General features: G+C 37.9%; 2 protein-coding genes and 1 non-coding gene across 3 annotated transcripts in view; 1 reads left to right on the plus strand and 2 right to left on the minus strand.

Annotated features, from left to right (window-relative positions):
• The window catches only part of LOC110962562 (CD9 antigen-like), a 36,529-nt gene extending 25,850 nt beyond the window's left edge, over positions 1-10,679 (minus strand). Inside the window, exon 1 of the mRNA XM_022210563.2 lies at positions 10,433-10,679. Coding sequence (XP_022066255.1) covers positions 10,433-10,501 — 69 coding nt within the window. The 5' untranslated portion in view covers positions 10,502-10,679. The remainder of the gene's footprint in view (positions 1-10,432) is intronic.
• On the minus strand, positions 4,439-4,520 carry trnas-uga (transfer RNA serine (anticodon UGA)). The gene has a single exon. It is a non-coding gene; the product is annotated as a tRNA-Ser (tRNA).
• Positions 10,680-15,565: 4,886 nt separating the features above from the next.
• Positions 15,566-23,057, plus strand: part of c1h12orf56 (chromosome 1 C12orf56 homolog) — a 36,680-nt gene continuing 29,188 nt past the window's right edge. The window contains exons 1-3 of the mRNA XM_051949760.1: positions 15,566-15,999; positions 21,246-21,438; positions 22,552-22,567. Coding sequence (XP_051805720.1) covers positions 15,748-15,999; positions 21,246-21,438; positions 22,552-22,567 — 461 coding nt within the window. The 5' untranslated portion in view covers positions 15,566-15,747. The remainder of the gene's footprint in view (positions 16,000-21,245; positions 21,439-22,551; positions 22,568-23,057) is intronic.

The following is a 23,057-nucleotide window of genomic DNA, read 5'->3' on the forward strand; positions in this document are numbered from 1 at the left end:
TCTGAGTTGCGTGTCGACAGTGTCCTTCACTCTTTCTAGAATCACCCTGTTCAAAACTTTTCCAGGAACAGACAGAAGAGTTATTCCTCTGTAATTGGAACATTTACTAAGACTATATATAAGGGAGATTAACAACAGCTTCACAAGTGCAACATCAGTGACAAGATATTTATGATTCAGTGTCAGGAAGCTTAACCACATAGAGTTTCACCAGAATTATCACACTTCAGTCACGTCTCAACTGACAGTTTCACAGCCTTTGGTGGGTGGAATGTGAAATCTTTACGATAAGAGGTGATAAGTTTTCAAGAACCAGAAAAAAAATTCTACTTGCCTCTTACTGAAGCACATTGAAGAAAACAAGTGTAGAGGTGTGAAATAAGCAAAACTACAATAAAAAACTGTCAGGTTTTAGTGTATACAGTCATTTGGAAAAAAAGATATTTATTGCTTTTTGAACAGTTTGTGTTACTTCCACTTCCACAAAATTAAAGTGACCTCAGACATGACATGGTCTGAAAATGTCATGTTAAATATCCTTGTAACGTTCTGAAAAGTTCACGAAAGCGAGTGCAGAAATGTGTTAAATTCTTTTATAACAAGGCAAAGTACATGAAACAAATATATTGTAGAAAAATACACAAAAAGCTCTTCAGTTTGGTCCACCTTAAATCATGATAGAGACAACTTTTCTTTAAAGTTCAAATCTGAAGATAATTGAAGGAAATACACTCTGAGTTTTGCTGTTAACAGATTAGTCAAGTTTATCTAGCAGTTATCTGAGAAGATAATATTCATAAATTGCCATGCTAATTTTAGTTTTCATTTAGCTTTATTTTAGCATGTTTTACATTTTGACACTTACCCAGAAGATGAAATTGAAGACGATGAAGAGATACTTGACACATAACTCTCCAGTTGTTAGAGCCGTCATCCTTGAAGCGTCTTTTATTGCTAGTATTAAACTGTAAAATATCGACCGTTTATTTGTCAGTTTCTTGGTGTTGTTTCAGCTTGGACCGTCGCTACAGTTTGATTGAGTATTGGCAGGAGAAACCACCTGATGCAGTTGCCGCTGGGAGGAAACAGAAGACCAACTGCTCAGCAGCCTCAGAGCAGAGAAATAGTCTTCCTTCCTCTTATTTTCCTTTTGCTTCATTGTCTTTTTTTTTTTTTTAAACTTTTCCTCTGTTTACAGTGAAACCCTTATAATCTGATGTCCAAATTATGGGCTATGAATATGAAAAAAGTACAAAACTGTTAACATCCTGGCATTTTAATTGATAAACAAAAAATGAATGTACAGTACTGACATTGATTATGGTGCTCTCAGTTATGCTGCTTTTCCAAATGTGAAGTGGAGTTTCTTACTTTTCTAATGAAATAAATTGTGCTCTTCATTTACTATTTAACATTTTATTTTATTTTTTAATCTCAAAGCAACAAACTGCACCTCACCTGCAAGTTGCAAATAGTCTATATTTAAATCTTCCTCTGTTTTCTTTATAAATACAAATGTCTAACCTTGAGAAACTACTGATTAGTCAATGAATGCTAGTCACTAGTCTGGAGATGCTAGTCGTTAGCAGTGTTGACAACTTAGCAACTTTCTCGCTAAATCTAACGACTTCCAAAGCGTCCTAGCGACTTTTTTTTGTCAAAAGCGGCTAGCCACAAATCTAGCGACTTTTTCTGCAGTTTTGGAGACTGACAGGAAAACTCGACTCATTCTGCAGTTACTGTCCTCAACAAGCAGCAGGTGCAGCTGTGAGCTTCTCCCCCTCCCAAAGTACAGGCTGTCAGTCCAGTAACCCTGCAGCAGTCCCAGTGTCTGATCACTCCGTGGCCAGACGGCAGATGAATTGCGGCTGCGCAAAGTCACTACAAATCCCATCCAGACTTTCTTCACTGTCATACTAAAATAAACCACAGCATTTAGCCTCTAGTTCAAAAACATATTTTGGGTGTTTTATACTCACTTTTTGGTCTCTTCCACAACGTTATTCCTCTCTCCTACAACATTGATTACAATTACATGCAAACTGGGAAATATGCTAATTAGGAGATGACATCATTTATCAACTTCTAGCGACTTTTAGGACAGCCAATAGCTACTTTCCTGACTGAGGAGTTGGCAACACTGATCGTTAGCCTACATTGAAAAGACTAGGGATGCTAGCAACTTACTTAGTAATTCCAGTTGCTGAAATAGTAATGATAGTGACTAGCCCAGACTGGCTAGTTGCTAAACAAGTGATACTAGTGACTTAGCCGGGCATGCTAGTAACCCTGCTGACCAATCTTGAAATTCAAGGAATGCTAGTTACTTGGTTAAGGATGCTATTTGCTTAGCTCTATCCCTAGGAATGCTAGAAACTAATCTACAAATGATATTTGCTAGCCTAATGTGTGTTACAAATCCCAATGGTTAGCCAAGGGATGATAATAGCTAGCTTATGGATGCTATGAAGTAACATAAGGATGCTAGTGACTAGAATAAAAATGCTAGTTGCTGGTAGGGTTGCCACCATTCAGAAATGAAAATAAAGGACACCCACCACAACCGCTCGGGGCCACAGTTCAGTAAAATTGAAAAGATATTCACAGAATTAGACTTCCGGCATCAATAGCTCATTAGATATAGGTTGTCAAAACATAAACTATACCTCTTTTCCATCATTGTAAGGCAGACAATGTGCAACAAGCCCAGTTTTATCAAAATTAGCTGTCTTTCAAGCTGCAGGAATAACATTGGTGTCAGCAGGAGCCAGTTGAAGGCTGCAGTGATTTTGGTGACACTACAGTGTATCAGAGTGAAGTTATTGAATATTTCTGTCTCTCTTCGCTGTTGCAGCGGTTTTGCAATTTGCAGACGGTCCCTGTTCACTCCAGAGACACCAATGTTATTTCTGCAGCTTGAAAGACAGTTACTTTAGATAAAACTGGGCTTCTAGCACATTGTCTGCCTTACAACGATGGAAAAGAGGCATCGTTTATGTTTTGAGAACCTGTATCTTATGAGTTATTGATACTGGAAGTCCGAATCTGTGAATATCTTTCCAACTTTACTGAAGTTTAGCCATACTTAAAGCCATACTTTAGCCATAATTAAAGCTTTAACTACTTTATTAACACAAAACTAAGAATTTTGTATTGTTTTATGATCCCAGGTTCTGTCTGAAAAGAAGTGGTATCATTTTAAACAATGAAACCAGACTAATAAAATGTAATGACCAACCAGTGTGCAATACTGTATTCTGCAAAAACATAAACAACTGAATGCAGAATACTGTTCAAAGAAATTCTCTACAGATATTTTTTTCATCTAAATCTTTTCTTAACAGAATGAATGTATTGACTTATTCATGTGTGTATGCATGTATTTACTGATTGATTTTTTTTTTTGTATTGTTAACATCAGAGTTATGAGTGAGTTTTTCTTTAGATAGGCAAAGGCCATTTATTGATTACATATAGGTTTTTGAATAAATGTTTATTGAAAACTGTAAAGCATTAAAAAATAATAAACAACTTCAGCATTTATTGAGTCATTCAAATACTGTAGAGTCTACGGCCACATCAGCCTGATGTAAATTCACAACCATGTACTAATGTTCCTTACCATATGGACTCCAGGAGATGATTAGATGATGATAAACTGTGACCTGCTGGTTGGGTCCTCTCTGTTCTCATGTTTCTTACATGTTGGTCTCCTGATGCTGCCTTACTTCAGACAGTCCATGAACAACAGAAAACACAGTTTTTCTTGTACCCATTGTCAGGGGTTCCAGTCTTCCCACTCACGTCTGTACATTTGCAAACGTTTTTGCTTCTTTGAACGTGGTGGAGTTTCGGGTGTAGACATTTTTAAACACGTGGGAGCAGCAGTGTCTGAAACCAGGCAACCCGCGACATGACTGGGCAGGACCGGGTACAGCAGTCTGAGGTCTATCCACTGTGCCTCGCATCGGGTCCTCACTATGGAGGTCCTACGAAGTTTAAATTTACTGCCCTTAATGTTTCCTGTGTTTTGTTTTGTTTACTATACAATTTTGATGAGTGTGTGACAGACTTGTACGGGACATTTATGAAAATACGGAACAATCTGCTTGTCACTTGTTAGAGAATGCTTGTAACTAGCTTTAGGTATACTAGGGACTAGACTGGGAATTCATCCATCCATTGTCTATACACCACTTTATCCTCACTAGGGTCGCGGTGGGTGCTGGAGCCTATGTCAGCTGACTCGGGCAAAGGCAGGGGACACCCTGGACAGGTCGCCAGTCTGTCTAGCCTGGTAATGCTAGCTGCTATCCCACTCATGGTGGTAACCATAAATGGTAATGACTAGCATAGACATGCTGGTCACTAGTGTAAAGATGCTAGCTTAGAAATGCTACACTGTTAACCCCAAGGGAAATCCTAAGGAAAGAAACTTCGTCACGAACAGGATTCGAACCTGTGCGGGGAAACCCCATTGGATTTCGAGTCCAACGCCTTAACCTCTCAGCCACCGTGACTACTGATGGTGACATTTTCAGAGATCAAGTCCCCAAATGTCATCTGAAAAATTGTAGGATTAACATAACTGATACATTTCATAGTCATTCAACATTTGAAGGATTTTAAAGAGACCAGAAAATGGCACACTGATTCTAGATTCAGGAAGCATCTGACTGTCTTTCAGCTTTCTGGTTTTGTTTGTTGTGTAGCCTCCAACAGCTTCAACCATGAGACTAACTCCAAGTGCACCACAACAATGACAAAAAAAGTTTGTTATGTTAGCCTGATAATGATGTGGGAGTAACTGCTATTAATAATAATGGATTAGATTTACATAGCACTTTTCTGGGCACTCAAAGCGCTTCACAATGGATCCATTATTCATTCACTCACACATTCTCACTCTGGTGGTGGTAAGCTACATTTGTAGCCACAGCTGCCCTGGGGCAGACTGACAGAAGTGTGGTTGCCAATCCGCACCTATGGCCCCACCAACATTCACACGCATTTGTTCACCAGTGTGAGAGCAGCACTGGAGGCAAGGCGGGTAAAGTGTCTTGCCCAAGGGCACAATAGCACATAACTCGGCGAGAATCGAACCACCCACCCTTCAGTCATTGGATGACTTGCGCTACCCCCTGAGCCGCAGCCACCCAATTGGATGAGGACATCAAGTTGGCAAAGCGATTTTTCAGGTTCACTCAGAACTACCAACCTGGTTTTATTCACCCCTGAAAGGTTCAACAGGGTTCATTTTTGTGGTCTGAACTCATTCAAAGTAATGATGTAATGATGTGATGGGAAACCTTGAGTCCACTTAGACTTGTGGATACCTAAACATCATAGCAGTGAGTGTCAACGATAGAAGGAGGAAGTGAAAGCAGCAGAAAAGCTGAGTGGGCACAGATGACTGGAAAAATGGGAAGTGTCACTATTAAAGTAAAATTTAGACTTGAACAAAACATCAAGTTTACAAGTTCATGGTAAGTTTGACACGAACACTGAATGAATGCCACACCAGAACTGGCGACACTGTGACGGTAACCAGTCATTGAACCTGATAGCAAGGTCACATTGACTGCATCTTGTTTAACTGGTAATATTTAATCTAGTTATTGGGATACAACTAACTAAGATGTGCTAACTGCTAAACATAAGGATGCTGGTGACCAGTCTAGAATGCCCGTCGCTGACATAGCGATACAAGTAACTAACCTCGGAAATTTAACGCCTAGCCTAGAAATAGTAGTTACAGAGCCAACGAATGATAATGACGAGCCTAAGAATGTTAGATGCTAGCCTTGGGATGCTTGTGGCTAACCTTGGAATGCTAACGACTAGCCTAGAAATATGAATAGGATAGCTAACCAAGAGAGGGTACAAACAAGCCCAAAAAGGTTACCTGCTGTCTGAGGGGTGCAAGTGACAAGATCAGTAATGCTATTTGCTAGCCTTGGGATTCTACACACTACTGTAGGGAAGCTAGTAGTTAGCCTAGCAGTGGTAGTAGTTGCTAACCATAGGAATATCTGTGTAGGTTCTCATTCATCCAGGTCATGGTTATCCAAAGTAGTTTAAATCAATCCACTGGACTTTAAGAAAGTTCCTTGAAGACGTTTCACCTCTCATCGAAGAGGCTTTTTCTGTTCTGGTGGTGGTTGGTGTTGCCTCAGCTTTTAAACCTCTGTGAGGTGTGGTCAGGGCTATTTTTATTCCAACAACCAAGACCAAGAAAAGATACCCTAGAAATGCTAATCATTAGCCAAGGAAGCTACATACTAGTCTAGGAATGCTAATAGCTAACCATAGCAACCAAATCATTGGTTTGGAACAAACCAAATTACAGGAATTTAATTACATGAAAAACAAAATTGATGAATTAATTTGGGCTGCACAGTGAATAGTGGTTAGCACTTTTGCCTTGCAACAAGAAGACCCCCTGTTCGAGTCCCAGCCTGAGCCTGGGATCTTTCTGCATGGAGTTTGCATGTTCTCCCTGTGCATGCATGGGTTTTCTCTGGGCACTCCAGCTTCCTCCCACTGTCCAAAAAATATGCTGAGGTTAATTGATTACTCTAAATTGTCCGTAGGTGTGATTGTTTGTCTGTATATGTAGCCCTGTGACAGACTGGCGACCTGTCCAGGGTGTCCCCTGCCTTCGCCCAAGTCAGCTGGGATAGGCTCCAGCACCCCCTGTGATCCTAGTGAGGATAAAGTGGTGTATAGAGAATGGATGGATGGATTAATTTAGTCAGAGTCAGTTTACATTTTTAGATGTTGAACTGTAATTATCAGCCTTCAAAATGCCACAAAGGTCATCACCATCTGAGGCCAGTTTGAGTGTCATGAGGCCATAATCTCTGTCTCTCTGCTGGAAATGTGACGGTTTTCTTCTTCTTCTGCAGAACAAAGACGGCAGTGTGAGCCGTCAGCCCACTGCTGATGTTTGCAGCTGCACACAAACACTGATGATGATGAGGATGATGAAGGAGTACAGTTGACCCAGCTGACTACAACCACAGAAATAAAACTCTAAAACATCTAAAAACATCAAATCAACGTTCAGCTGAACCACATTTAATGGGAATATTTTACGTTTTCCTTCCTTAACAGACTTAATTAGTTAGCAAATTGAAATTTTGCACTGAAAAACACATGAACATCTAATAAAACACAACATTTAGTTATATATCGGTTGATTAATCTATTAGTAAATTGATAGGAGGTAGTTTAGGTTCCAGCTTCTTAAATATGAGATTTTGCGGCTTTTTCTTTAAATTATTTGAATTTATTTGTCAAAATTTCAAGGTCGAGGTGGGTAATTTTGACAGCAAACCAAATAATCAATTAATTAAATGAGAATTGATTAAGTACATTAGTGAGTTTTGGTGCTTTGCTGAAATAATAATTTACACACATTATATTTGCTTTGTAAAATGTTTCTGTGCGTCTAAATGTTTAAAATAAACACAGAGCACTGCTTGTGTTGCATTTCTGTGCAGAAAAAGTTTGAATCTAATCTTTAATTGTTAGTAAGTTTTCCATTTCAAGAGTTCTAACATCATGACTGGTCTCTAATCTATAATTAACGGAGAAAAGATGATCAGTTTTTCAATTTAAACAGCAATATTTAATGTAATTCTTCAAATTTAAGGTGTAAAAGTGTTCATTAGTTCTAAATTTTGTATTTCGGTCTCAGTTTCAATCTAAAATTTGCTGGTTGTCGATAATAATGCATGAAATGAACATTTAAATGCAGGATTTTAACTGTAAAGTCCTAAAGTTCAGAAAAGCAGCAGAAGTTTACAGACGTGGGACGTAACTTCTGACCTTTCCTGTCTGTCAGACCTCTGAATTAATCATGCAGATGAGGAAACATCCTTCAGACTGATTCATTTATTTCGCAACATAAACTTTCCACCCATTTGTAATCAGTTGGGTTCAGTGCTGCTCCCTGTAGGAGGGTTTGTGAACTACTGCCAGACCAACAAACGCTCCATTATGAAGTCAATCTGGAAATAAACCCATAAAAAAGCTTTAATATAAGAAAAAAGGCCACTAACAACTTGTTTTCTATTGGTTTTTCTACTGCCTATTTTAATAATTAATTGATTATTCTAAATAACACAACTTTTGTCCCAAAAAAAGCTATTTCAAAAGTTGGTTTAATTTTGACAGACTGTATAATGCAGCACAGTACAACATGAAATCAAAAGCCTAAAATCAGTAAGTTTAACATGATTGTGTTTGTACTAAACTTCTGCTAACAATCAGATAAACTCCCAGCTTTACAAGAAAATAAGAATTCAACTAAAATGTTGGCTAAAACTGACAAACTAATAGTCGTCTAGCTCCGTATAGCCCCGCCCCCTCACTGCTTCCAGGTGAACCAATCAGAATGAGCAGCTGCTTCACCATCCACCATGTTTACATACTTTCTAGAGCTTAACTTTATATTGGCAAAGTGACCAGAGTGTGATGAAAACCACTCCCAGATTGACCACAAAGTGACATAAAACAACCACAAATGGAAGCAAAACCACAACAAAAACAATGCACATAAAATAATAAAGCAACCAGAGAATTACACAAGTTCACCAAAAAGTGATTAAAATGGCCATCAGTTAGCATGAAATAACTGACAAATGACACAAAATACTGGTTCTGTTAATGATAAAATGTCAAAATAACCAGAATGTGATGAAAAACCATCCAAATAGGAGCAAAATGATGACCACCAAAAAAGGTTAAATAACCAGATAATGATACAGATTAACCAAGAAGTGATTATAAATGACCATTAGCACAAAATAACCACAAAGTGACATAAAATCTTCTGTTGTCTGTAAGAGTGAACACAAGAGTCTTCATGCAAACCCAGCATCTTTTCTGTTAAAAATGAGCATTTACAACAATAAATTCTACAATTTTTTTTTTAAAAGACATGAAGCCAAATTAGCATTGGGTTGTATAAAATCAACAACATGACTAGAGTGCAATAAAAATTATGCTTGTGCAAACCCTAAAATGTCAAAAATAATCAGAATATGATGACAAACAGCCCAAGAATGACCACAAAGCGACAGAAAACAACCACTTATGGGAGCAAAATGACGACAAAATGACCACCAAAAAATGGTTAAATAACCAAATAAATCTGGAAATTAACCAAAAAATTATTATAAATTACCATCAATTAGCACAAAATAACTGCAATGTGATAGAAAATGCTACTTTTGCTAACTCTACGATGACCAGGAAGTGATGGGAAATGGGAGCAAAAATGACCACAACAACCAAAAAATTATTAAACAACCAGACATTTCTTTAAAATTTTTTTTTATTAAGCTAAGTGAACTCTCAGCAGAATGTCCTTTAAATTTTATTATGATCTGAAAGTAAAATCGACACATTTTAAGTGATTTAACTTTAACTTGAAACTTTCAAAATTATCAAAAATTCAACATATATCTTACGTTTTTTTACTCATGTACCTAGCCTGCTATTCTGCACAATCAATGTCACACAGATTATTTATATTCATATATATATATATATATATATATACATATATACGTATATATGTATATATATATATATATATATATATATATATATATATATATATACATATATATGTATATATATATATATATATATATATATATATATATATATATATATATATACATATATATGTATATATATATATATATATATATATATATATATATATATATATATGTATATGCCAAGTGTCTTATTTGTATATGAGGGATTTCCGTTTACATTGTCTAATGACAGTAAAACTGATTCTGAGAAAACGTGTTTTTTTTTTACAGTATATCAACAGAAAATCCACCCAACTACATAAAAACACCTCTTAGTTCATGAGGTATACAACAATTTTACTTAGAAATAAGTACCAAGAGTGAATTATTTTCACTTCTACTTTATATAAAGGCGCAAATATTGCACATGACAGCAAACTGCACATTATTTGATGAAACAAAGAGATTAAAACTTCTTTTAAAAACGTTCTGATAAAAATACTCAACATTTCCTTCAACTAAACCAGTTTTTACCACACTGGCAACCAATGAGGGGCTTGGTGCACCAAACTCCAGGCGAAAATCTTCCAATTTATCATTTCTTTCATTTGTAACCGCAGTATATTGAATTAAAAATACTATTTAAGCATATATTTAAATTAAAACATGTTTGCTCTTAAATTCGGCTCATATTGAAAGGGTTTTGTTCAATCTGAATAGAGACAACTATTGGTCTTAAAAGTTAAAATTGTAAGATATTGAAGGAAATAAATTATTTATATCTTACTTTTAATTGTATTGTTTAATATACAGATAATATATAAAAGACACAAACAGTAGCACATATTTATACATAAATATTAAATTCCAACACTCACCCAGAAGACGAAATTGAAGATGAACAGGGCGTATTTGACGCAGAGCTCCCAGCTGGTTAGAGCCGTCATCCCTGCCAAGTGTTTTCAGCCTGTTACCGGGAATAAAAGTGTGAAATTATTCCTTTTGTTTCAGCCTAAAGACGCTGCTTCGGCTCGGACCTGTCGCCACTGTTCGGCTCTGTTCGGTCGGTTCCGTCAGAGTTCGGAGGACGAGGAGCGTCAGTGAGCTGCTGCTGGGAGGAAACAGAGCAGCGACACCCACAGAAAGACACATTTATATCCTTCATCCACTCGTTTAGCTTTCTGTCCTGTTTCTTTGTCTTTTGTTTGGACTTTTGTTCTTTTTCTACAGTTAAACACGCAGCAATTGATTCAGATAAATGTGTGCAAAACTACAGAACCAAAAAAATCGAATTAGATAAAGTAATATATATACATGTGCACTTGCATTCTAAATTTTATATAAAATCACCAAACTATCTGTACTCATTATGCAGAAACACTTAATTACTACACCTTGATCACTTTAATGTTGCAGCTTGTAAATGTGCAACAAATTTAATTTACTTTATATGCTGTTGAATAGTTTGTGAGTTTTCCCCCAGGAATGTTATTTTATTCTACAATTAAAAATGTTAGAGTTAACACCATTTATTATAGCCACTCTTCTTAGAACCCTACTTGCCACAAAATGCTAGCTGCTAGTGTGGTTATGCTAGTAATTAACATACAAAGGTTAGCTGCTAGCCTAGGAAGGTTTTTTTGCTGGTCTGGAGATGCTTGTCCCTAACCTCGGGACACTACTAGAAAAGGGATACCAGTTGTTAGCCTTACAGTGCTAGTTAGTAGCATAGAGAGGCTGCTGGTGGTCCTAGTAAGCAGTGCAGAAATGCTAGTCACTCACCTAGGAATTCTAGTCACTGCTTTGGGGATGCTATTGAATAGTTTACAAACAGGACTAGCCTTTAGAGAGGCTATTATTCAGCCTAAGAATGCTTGTGACTTATGTGGGGAGGCTTTTTGCCAGCCTACTAACACTATTTGTCCAGAGGCAGTAGCTGCTAGCCCTTGAATGCGAGTCACTGGCTAATAAATCCTAGTCAGTAGTCAAACTAATGATTGGTCCAGGATGTCTGTAGATTTTATCTATGTAATATCAAAATTTCAATGCTATATTTGTTGATATTTGATAATCTGTAGTAAAAACAAACCAAACAGCAGAAGTGATAGCCTAGTTGTTAACCAAAGGGATGCTAATGACCAGTCTAGAAATGCTAGTCATTAGCCCAAAGACGATGTACACTAGTCTAAGGACGATAGTACCTGGTCTAAAAATGCCAGTTCCTAACCAATGGGATGCTAATGACCAGGTTAGAAAAGATACACTAGAAATGCTAATCAACAGCCTAGGGAAGCTATATACTAGTCTAGGGATGCTAATAGCTAACCATAGCAATGCTAATGACCAGGATAGAAAAGAAAGTTCAGGGATGCAAGTGACTTGGAATTCGAATGTTATATTTGTTGAAATTTAAGTGGAACAAAGTAGTAATTCAATGTTTTAAAAAAACACCACATTGATGACTTAGTTTAGTCAGAGTCTATATTTTTAAATGTTGAACTGTAATCATCAGCCTTCAAAATGCCACGAATGTCGCCACCAACTGAGTCCAGTTTGAGTGTCATGAGGCCATAATCTCCATCTCTCTGCTGGAAATGTGACTGTTTTCTTCTTCTTCTGCAGAACAAAGACGGCAGTGTGAGCCGTCAGCCCACTGCTGATGTTTGCAGCTGCACACAAACGCTGATGATGATGAGGATGATGAAGGAGTACAGTCGACCCAGCTGACCACAACCATAGAAATAAAACACCATTCATTTTTAACTCCATTAACAGCTTTAATTAGTTCACAAACTGACATTTTGTATTAAAAACACATAAAATGATTGAATAAACTATGATGTTTTGTAGTTGTCAGTCTACATAAATGTCAACTATTTTATGGTTCAAGCCTCCCAAATATAAAAATTAGCTGCTTTTCCTGTGAAATATTGCCATAAATGTAATTATTTTTCTTAATTTTAAGGTTTAAATATATATTTCTGATGATATTTGTCACAGTTTTCTTCCATAACAGCTTTAATTACTTCACAAATTGAGATTTTTCATTAAAACACACACAAACACAAATATAAAATTTGCTTTTTTGTTTAGTTAATTTTTTAAAAATTACCATAAAAACTGCGAAATATTTCATGGTTTCAGCTTCTTAAATGTAAGAATTTGCTGCTTTTCCTTTGAATTATTGAGAAAATTTTAATTATTTTTAATCATTTTGAGGTCGAGGTAGGTAAGTCTGACTGCATTTTTGACACTTTTGAGATTTTTAGGAATAATAAAAGCAATTAATCAAGGAACACTTCATAATAATATCAAAAATAATCATTAGTTTCAATCCAAAACAGCACTAATATGCTGTTTGCACATTATTGCATCAGTTAAGTGTATTTTTTCACAAAAAAGTAATTTTTTCCTGATTTTAATTACATTCTTTTAGTTAAATTACATTTATATTCATGTTATTAGTCACCAAAAAGTCCCTTTTTACCATTTCAGTTATTAGAAACCACTCGTGTTTAATGGTTTAAAAGCAAGTAAATAAATAAAACCATTATTAGAGGTTAAAAATATTAGGTGTGGAGGTGGACACAGCGTCATTAGACATGAAAGATGTCATTAAAGTTGAAAACACCACAGTTAGGGCTTAAAACACCATAGTTAGGCTTTAAGACACTGTTAATAGAGCTTAAAACACTGTTATTGGAGCTGAAAGCATCCTCAGTAGAGCTAAATACACCATTTTAGAGCCTACAACACCATTATGAGAGCTGAAAACAGCCCTAATAGGACTGGAAACAATATCATAAAAGCTGAAAGGACCAGTATTAGAGCTTTAAACACTATTATCAGAGCTTAAAGTGACTTTATTAGAGCTGGAAACATCATCATTAGACCTGTAAACTCCATCATTACAGCTGAAAACACCAATATTACAGCGTAAAACACCATAGAGCTAAAATCTCCAGTTAAATTACATCTATATTCATGTTATTTGCTCTTAAAAACACATCTACATTAATTGTAGCATGTAATTTCATCTGTGATCTCTAATTCTGTCATTTTTATTGTATTTTTTTTTCTTTAAAACAAGTCAAGAAATCCTTTTCAAACTCCAGTTTAAGGGACAGGTTGAAACATTTCACCTCAGATATGATGAATGTCGCCAGCTGCACTCAGATAAATGTTTATTTCTTGTTATTTCTAGTTTTTTTCAAACCTAAAATTAACAACCGGCAGCTTCAGATTCGTTGGCTCATCCTCAGAGTTCCTTCAGTGTCTCGGTTTTCTGCTAACCGCCGCATAAAAGACTGAGTTTACTCGTCTAAAAACCTCCAAAACAAAACTGCCTTCATGTCCGCCGTGGGCACAAAGATCCCGTTCAAAGCTGCAAATGCCTCGACTCCAGTTTCAGGAAGGTCAGAGAAGGATGGAGGAGGAATAACTGCATGTAAAATATATTTAGGCGATAAACAGAATTTATATTAAGATAGTCTGAAGTATACTGGCACCTAGTGGTCAGATTCATGAACTACAACAACACTAATAGAAATCTCAGTTAACCACAAAAACATTTAGTTATCTATTAAAACTGGACTCTCACACGTGTACTAATTTTAAAAATATATTTTTTAACAATTTTGCTATAACTATAATTATTATATACGTCAGTATAAAGGGACATCCACCACAGAAGGTCTGTAAAAGTGGATTAAGTGCATTAAATGTCAAAAAATGTGAAATATTTGCAGAATTATTTCAACACTGTCTCACAATTTCTTTGCATTTTTTTCCTTTAAAAGGTAAAGTCAAATGAATAAATAATTATCAGAATTGATATTTTTAAAAATCTAATCTTTAAACAACTTTAAAGTTTTTTTATCTACTGGAAACCATTTTTATTTCATGGTGTTGTTTTATATGTGTCAGATAGATGACAGGGACCTGACTTATTGTTTATATATTGATAATAATAACAGTTTTATCAGATTTATTGTTACTTTTTCAGCATTTTTATTTTTTGTGTGCAGTAATGTCAAATTATTTTACTGTTTACATATGAACTGTCTTGTTTTCAGCTTTGTTATTGAAGTTTACTCATTTATAGTAATTAATTATCATTATTATTAGAGCAAAAGTAAAGTAATTATTAGCAATTATTTGATCTTTGTTTCAGTTTTTATAGGGTATATTTTATTAGTTTTCCACAATGTATATTTTCTGGGTTAACAATTGAGGTCAAAGGTGAGGAAAACAAAATCAAAACAAAACAAAACAACAGCTAAATAATTAGTAGTAAATTGCACATTTTTATTATTGATGTTAACTTGTAACTGAGTTCAATAATTAGCAGGAATTATCTAATATTTTAGAGGGTTTATTATTAGTTTTCTGTGACGTTTATTTACTGTATTCAGTCGAGCCAAGTTGTTTTGTAAGTAAACCGCCTTATTTTAGATGGATTTACGTGTACATAACCTGCTGTACAAGCAAAGCTTGATTATGAGTAATATTAATAAAATGGAATAAAAAAAATAATTGAGGTTGAAAGTGAGGAAACCAACAATCAACTAATTAGCAGTAAAGAGCTAAATTCTATTAATAATATTAATTTCATAGGGTATATTATTGCTTCTTCTCTAATTATCAGCTTGTAAAGCATTTTTAACTGAGTCTACTAATTAGCAGTAAATATTTATTCATTATTTTAATTTTCATTGGGTTTATTATTCGTTTTTTAATTGCTTATTTACTGTTTAGTCGTGTCAAGTTGTTTATAATTAAACTGTCTTATTTTCGCTGTACTTACATGTACAAAATCTGCTGTAAAAATAAAGTTTAACAAACAAACTAAAATTAATTTCAGAAATGGACGTCAAAAAGGGCCAATAATAACTTTGAAGAAGTTAATCCGCCCATGCGCAGTAGGAATTAACTGTTTCTTAAATTATGAAATAGCTGTTTATCTTCCAGCCAATCACCTTCGTCCTGCTCCACTCCGCGGTCCAATCAGAGAGCAGTATTCGCTAACGGAGCCCGGCAGCGTTATTTCACCTGCTTCAGATCATACCGGAGCCCCTCACCTGTTCGCTACTTTCTCAGCGTCACCTGTAACGGATGGACACCGGCAGCGGATCGGCCGGTTCGGCTCAGACGGGAGGTTAACGGCCCCGGAGGTTCAGACCGGCTCTTCATCATGGCTCGGACCGGCGCCGGGACGCTTCTCTGCCGCCGGAACGTCCGGCTGGACTCGTTCCTGAAGCGGAACACGGAGCGGGCCGTGTACGAGCGGATCCGGGCCTACGAACCGTGCGTGGTTCGGTCCGACACCGTCAACAAGGTGTACATGCACGTGGTGCTGAGCGACGAACGCGTATACCTGACCGAGTACCCTCCTCGCGCGCTCACCGCCGCTGTGAGCTTCGGGCGCGTGCGCGACATCGATCTGGTGAGTTTAGTAATGACGTTTGCAGCTTCAGTAATGTTTTAACCTCTAATTACTAATTTAAAACATCATCTTCTGTGATAATGGTATTTTCACCCCTAATAATGATGCTTTAAACTCTAATATTGGTGTTTTCAGATCTATTAATGGTAGTTTCAGCTCAAATAATAGTTTTCAGCTCTAATGACGATGTTTTCAACGTTTGACAATGTTTTAACCTCTAAATATGCTGTTTTTGCTTCAAATTTAAAAAATACTCAGCTCTAATAGTGGTGTTTTCTCCTTTCATAATGGTGTCGGAAGCTCTAATAATGGTGTTTTCAGATCTATTAACGGTAGTTTCAGCTCAAATAAAACAGTTTTAAGCTCTAATAATAAGTGTTTTCAGATCGAGTAACGATGTTTTCACTGCTAACAAATGAAGAAAATTACTAAGAATATTCCTATATTCATGAGGTGCACACTGCTGTTAAATATCTAGCTTAATTTATACCTATTATTTTTAAATGTATACATATTGAGACACTTTTTGATTTCTTTTGAATTAAAGTTCAACAGTTTTTCACTCTACAGTTAATTTCCTTCTAGAGGACACTTTTTCTTGTTTCTTATACAATTAATTCTGTATTTGAGGAATAATGGCACAGCTTCAACAAGGTTCCATTTAAATGTGGCTCAAATTTTAACCTAATTTTTATTAAATCTACAAGCGCAAACTGAAATTTATGCACGTTTTGTGCTGCAATCATTATGTGACTATTAAGAGCACAAATTCTCTCCTTGAAACCAAAGGTTAACTGATGAACAACCAGGTGGAAATACAACATTTCTGTCTTTTTCCTGTGCCCCTGATGTTTCCATCCTGTCGTTATTTAATCGGTGAGTCGGTTTCTGTTTCATCGAGGGGGAATCCAGCAGAATTTACCTGCTGAGGAGGTCAGCAGTTTAGTGCAGGATTAGCGTTAAACCTGTGACATAACGAGATGTAACACCAGTTGGAGGCTCTTCTGTTTGGATTCTGCAGGTTATGTGGTGCTGAACTGTATTATTTAGCTCTGAGGCTTTTTTAAGCCTTCGCTGCACCAGACCGGGTCGTCCAGTTAAATATAATCTGAGGATAAGGGCTTACTAATCAGCTGACCAGCTTCTACTTTCTCTGCAGTGTTGATCTTCGACAGGTTGACTGTTAACATTAAGTAGATCAGTTAAGTAAACAGTAAGTACTCTGTGTGTGTGTGTTTAATTAAATAAAATAAAATGTATTTTGAAAAATCCCTAAAACAATAACTGATTATTAGTTATTATTCCTACATCTTATTAACAGCTTTGTCTTGTTTATTTACAGTCAGCATGTAGATTATAGTAATTAATTTACTAAAATATTCAAAAGTAAAAGTGTTTATAACTTGTTTCAGAACAAACTTTAACAGAGAATGCTCTAATAACAGTAATATCTCCTCTAATAACAGTGTTTTCAGATCTTATAATTCTGTTTTTAAATGTAATTCTAGTGTTTTCAGATCTAATAATGGTGTTTTCAGATCTATTAATTGCATTTTCGGCTCTATCAATACAGTTTTTATCTCTATTAGTGGTGTATTCAACTCTAATACCCGTGTTTTCAGCTCTAATAATGACGTTTTCTTGTCAAATAGCAATTCTTCAGGTCTACTAATGTTTCTTTTTCATCTCTAATATTGTTTTTCAGCTCTAATAATGCTGTTTTCACCTCTGTTAACGGTGTTTTCAGCTCTAATAATGATGTTTAAAGCTCTACTATTTGTGATTTCAGCTCTAGTAATGGTGTTCTTGGCCTAAACATTGCGTTTTTAGCTCTACTATTGATGTTTTCAGCTCCAAAAACAGTGTTTTAGGCTCTGTTAACATTGTCTTAGGCCCTAACTTTGGTGTTTTAAGCTCTTTATGGATGACCTGACAGTCACTACTGAGTCAGTGCCAGGATGCAGATGGATCCTCCAAGGCCTGGAAAAACTCATCCGGTGAGCCAGGATGGGATTCAAACCAGCCAAGTCCAGATCACTAGTGGTGAAGAGGGGCAAGGTCACAGACAGGTGAAAGACAGCTGTAAAGAGTGTGGGCAAAGCCTTTGACTGCAGCCTCAGAGACTTTGCATCTGTCCGGATGACCCGCCAGGAACTGGACAGTTGGCTGAGATCTGTGGATAGATCTGGCCTCCCAGGCAAGTTTAAAGCATGGATATACCAGCATGGTATATTGCCAAGGATACTCTGGCCACTACTGGTATATGAGGTCCCCATCTCTACTGTGGAGACCATGGAGAGGAAGGCTAGCTCCTTTCTTAGGAGATGGTTGGGGTTGCCCCAATGCTTAACATTGCACTCTATGGGAACACCACAAAGCTCCGATTGCCCCTAAAGTCTTTGGAAGAGGAGTTCAAGGTGACACGGGCACGAGAGGTGCTAATGTACAGAGACTCGAGGGACCCAAAGGTGGCCCAGGCAGGAGTAGTGGTGAAGACCGGAAGGAAGTGGAGTGCCCAGGCTGCAGTGGCGGATGCTGAGTCACGGCTGCACCACAGAGATCTGGTGGGTGTGGTGGCTCACGGCAGAGCAGGCCTGGAGATGTTCCAAACACCACCTCAGCACAAGGAGTGCAAGGGGAAGGAGAAGTGAAGGCAGATACAAGAGGAGGTCAGTGGAGGATGAAAGGATAAGCAGAGTGGCTGGTCTGAGGCAGCAGGGGGCCTGGACCAGATGGGAGTGTGCCATGGGCCGTAAAATCACCTGGACGGATCTTTGGCAGACTGAGCCACACCGCATCGGCTTCCTCATCCGGGCAGTCTATGACATCCTACCTAGCCCAGCAAACCTCTTCACCTGGGGGAAAGTGGAAACTCCAAACTGCCACTTGTGTTCAGGAAGAGGAACGTTGGAGCACATTCTGAGCTCCTGTCCAAAAGTGCTCGGCCAAGGCCGTTACACCTGGCACCACAACCAGGTGTTGAAACCTATTGCAGAAGCCATCAGCAAAGGTATCAGCAGCGGCAGCCGAGTGTGCAACACCACCAGCACAATCGCTTTTGTCAAAGCAGGAACCCAGCTAAGATCAGGTCACAAGAAGCCACGAGCAGGGATACTGGCAACTGCCAAGGGCTGGCAGCTGTCTGTAGACCTAGAGGGGCAGCTGAAGTTCCCCCAGCACATAGTCAGAACCACCCTGAGGCCAGACATCCTTCTGGTCTCAGCGAGCACAAGGAACATCATCATCATGGAGCTGGCGGTGCCATGGGAGGACCGTCTGGGGGAGGCCCATGAAAGGAAGAGGACCAAGTATGAAGATCTGGCCATCGACTGTCGTACACAGGGCTGGAAGGCAAGGTGCATGCCCATCGAAGTTGGCAGCGGAGGATTTGTGGGGCAATCTCTCCACAAAGCCCTGAGTGCCTTGGATATCACGGGAATGGCAAGGAGCAGAGCCATCAAGAACATCACCGAAGCAGCGGAGAAAGCTTTGAGATGGCTCTGGATCCGGAGAGGAGAACCATGGGGGGAAGCAAATGCTACCTGTACACAAGCTGCGGCTTGATCAACCGCAGCTGGGTCGCCTGGGCGAGGGTGTCTAATGTTGAAAGACCCGAAACACCCTATGACCCCAGGATACATTACTGATGATGTGTGCAGGTGCATCTGAATCATCTGGTGTTTTAAGAACTGACAACAGTGTTTTCGCTCTAAGAATGGTCTTTTTAGCTCTACTGTTGGTGTTTTCGACTGAGACTGTCCTCAAACAAAAAACGACCACATAGGTCATCTGTACACGCCCGTATTACGACCGAGTGTTACGTTTTGACGTTAAGCGACCTCTGGCGGTTGAGTAAATATCAACACTCCGGTGTCTCAGCTGAAACGTCACCATGAACAAACTTTTACCTAACACTGTTCCTAACCCTAATCATAACCCTAAACCCGTGTTGCGAAAGTGAGGAAAAAGCCATTTCGCGAGGGAAAAGCTGTTTCACGAATTAAATCCCGTAATGTGTTCCTGTCTCCTGTCTCCTGTCTCCTGTCTCCCGTAGGGGCGCTAACGTTAATGCGCTCTCATGGATCGTATTCCGGGGCACGTTACATACGACCTGTGTGGTCGTATGAGTTTGAGGACTTGTTGTTTCGGCTCTAATGATGTTGTTTTTAGCTCTAATATTGGTGTTTTAAGCTCTAATAATGGTACTCTAGGCTCAAAAATGATGTATTTGGCTCTACCGAGGATGTTTCCAGCTCCGATAATGTTTTTTCTTTCAACAGTTTCTTAAGCCCTAACTATGGTGTTTAAAGTTCTGCTATTGGTGTTTTCACCACTTACAATCGTGTTTCACTCCTATTAACACTGTTTTAAGCTCTAACAATGGTGTTCTTGTCTCTAAAATAGTATTTTTAGCTCTACTAATGATTTTTGCAGCTCCAATATACTATATCGGGAGCTGCAAAGTATACTGGACAATATACAGGCGGGCGATAGCTGTTCAGTGAGACTACGATGGTTTCTCCCACCAACGGAGATGGCCCCTGGCGCCCATTTCTTTCGCCAATCGGTTGGGCTTATAACCGGTGACTCCACAACTCCTGTGTTGTGTCGTCACATTTCAGTGATGCTGGAGTGTCCTCTCCAGTGGAGCTACATAGCCTGGGAAATGTATATGGGAGACAAGCTGTTGTCCAGGCAGCAAGCCCCCCTCTCCACGCTGCCGGCGGATCCAAGAGAACAACAGGTGTCGATACAGCTTGGACATCAACAGGAGTTGCCGGAGTGACACTGAATGTCAAATTGCCTTCGGGACCCCAGCTCCTGATTTTCTGTCGGGGTTTACTCCCCTAGCCTTTCCCTCGAGTGGGTAAACCGCAAGGCAGCGGTGGTTTGGATTCAGAGTTATACTTCTCCTAGATGAGCAGCCTTCCAAGGTTTACGAGCCCCATCTGCCCAAACTTTTCTGTTAATTGATTAATCATATTTTATAATGATAGTAAAAATATGTGTATAGTGCTTTTCAAAGTAGGCAAAAATGCAAGCTAGATAAAATGGGAAAAGGAGCACAGAGAAAAAGGTTTTATGTAGTGTTGTTCATTGATTTATTGAAAATGTAAAGAATTCTCTGATGCATTTATTTATTTTTAATATTTATTTTTGCGTTTTTAATGTACTTCTTGCTCTTGATGTCTTTAATTTTTTTTAACCAGAATCTGTTTCATCTCTTTTCTCTCTCTCTCTGAAAGGTAAACGACCTCCCAGATTTCCTCAGTGGTAAAGATCGTGAGCGCTGTCAACACATACGAATCGTCTACATCGCTGAAAAGCCGGCGGCAAAGAGACGTGATTGGCCAAGGAAAGACAAGAGGGAGGGGCTTCCTCCAGTGGCTCCACCCACTCGCAGAGCCAGTTACTGCCCGACAACACACACCTTAGAAGGTAAAATGTGTTTATGCATGGCTTTGACTTATTCAAAGCAGATACAATAGAAAAGTTAGCGGAAAAGTTAGCGCGAAACTTAGTGTAAAAGTTCACGCAGAAGTAAGTGCGAAAGTGAGCGTAAATGTTAGCTTATAAGTTAGCGTAAATGTTCCCACAAAAGTTAGTGCGAAAGTTAGTGTAAAAGTTTGTGTAAAAGTTAGCACAAAAGTTAGTGCGAAAGTTAGCATAAAGTGACCGCAAAAGTTAGCACAAAAGTTAGTGTAAAAGTTAGTGCAAATGTTAGTGTGAAAGTTAGCGTAAAAATTAGTTTAGAAGTTAGTGCAAAAGTTAGCATGAAAGTTAGCATAAAGTGAGAGCAAAAGTTAGTATAAAAGTTAGCGCAAAAGTTAGCATAAAATTAGCACGAAAGATTGCATAAAAGTTAGTGTAAAAGTTAGTGTTTGATATCAAGAAGATTCAGTTTTTCTTTCTACAATAATGAAAAAATTACAATGTGAAAAGGGAAATGGAGAAATATCATATAATATAGGATATTTTAGTGTAAAAGTTAGCAAGAAAGTTAGTGTAAAAGTTAGCGTTTGATGCCAATAAGATGTAGTTTTTCTTTCTATAGAAATGAAAAAAATGAAATTACTAAGTGAAAAGTGAAACAGAAATATCAGCTAAATATGCAGCTCATTTCAGTTAAACAAAACTGATAAGTTACAACTAATCTTTCAGTTGACCAGCAACATTTACAACTTTGTTTTGCTCTCGTAGTGTTGTTCAGCGCCTGTTTTTCGAATCAGTTTGTCAAAATCTAGAGGATTATAGGCTATTACTTTTGTAGTATTTGTGTTATCATGTGTTTTATCATGTGTTTTTTTAAATATAGAATCTGAATCTGAGAGGTTTGCTGTGATTCCATGAAAGAATACAACATTAAAAAGTAATCAACTAACTTATTTCACCTGCTGAGTTTAGTCAGAGACTCTATATAAATTATTTAGGGATATAAATCGGTGATCTGACCCTGGTTAAAACTAACATAGATCTCGTATTTCCTTAATTCTTTTTCCTGATATCTTTACCTGTAAATCTAACCGTCACGTGTTTCTGCTTCCCCCTCAGGAATTCCAGCAGAAAGGTAAGAACATGTAAACAAACACTTTTATCACTTACCTGAACCTAAACTTAATCTGAAGCTAAATCTGAACCAATCTCAACCTTAGGCTAACCTGAAACCAAGTCTTCACCCTAAACTTTAATAATTTACGTTGTGGAAACCTGATGTTTGAGTGTAAACAGCTTCACTCCTGTGTCTGTTAGATGATCTACCTGTGTAGAAGCTGAGACGAGCCGGGGCTGGTCTCACTTTAAAGGAATAAGCCACCAAAAATCTCAGCTTGTTCCTGCAGAAAACACAAAGAACAAAGACCTACATTTGTATTCCAAGAGACTAATTTCCCTGCCGATTAACATTTAAAATGTCAATTTAGACGAGTCGACTGGTCTAAAAGTAAGAAAGTGCTGGTTGTGCTTCTCCCATGTTGCACCTCAGTATGGTGTATTCAGACCGAGTGACGAATCGGACGAATTAGTGAGACGAATGCGGATCACGCAACATCGTCTGACGG

The sequence above is a fragment of the Acanthochromis polyacanthus genome, chromosome 1 (assembly GCF_021347895.1).
Source record: "Acanthochromis polyacanthus isolate Apoly-LR-REF ecotype Palm Island chromosome 1, KAUST_Apoly_ChrSc, whole genome shotgun sequence".
Classification (NCBI taxonomy): domain Eukaryota; kingdom Metazoa; phylum Chordata; class Actinopteri; family Pomacentridae; genus Acanthochromis; species Acanthochromis polyacanthus.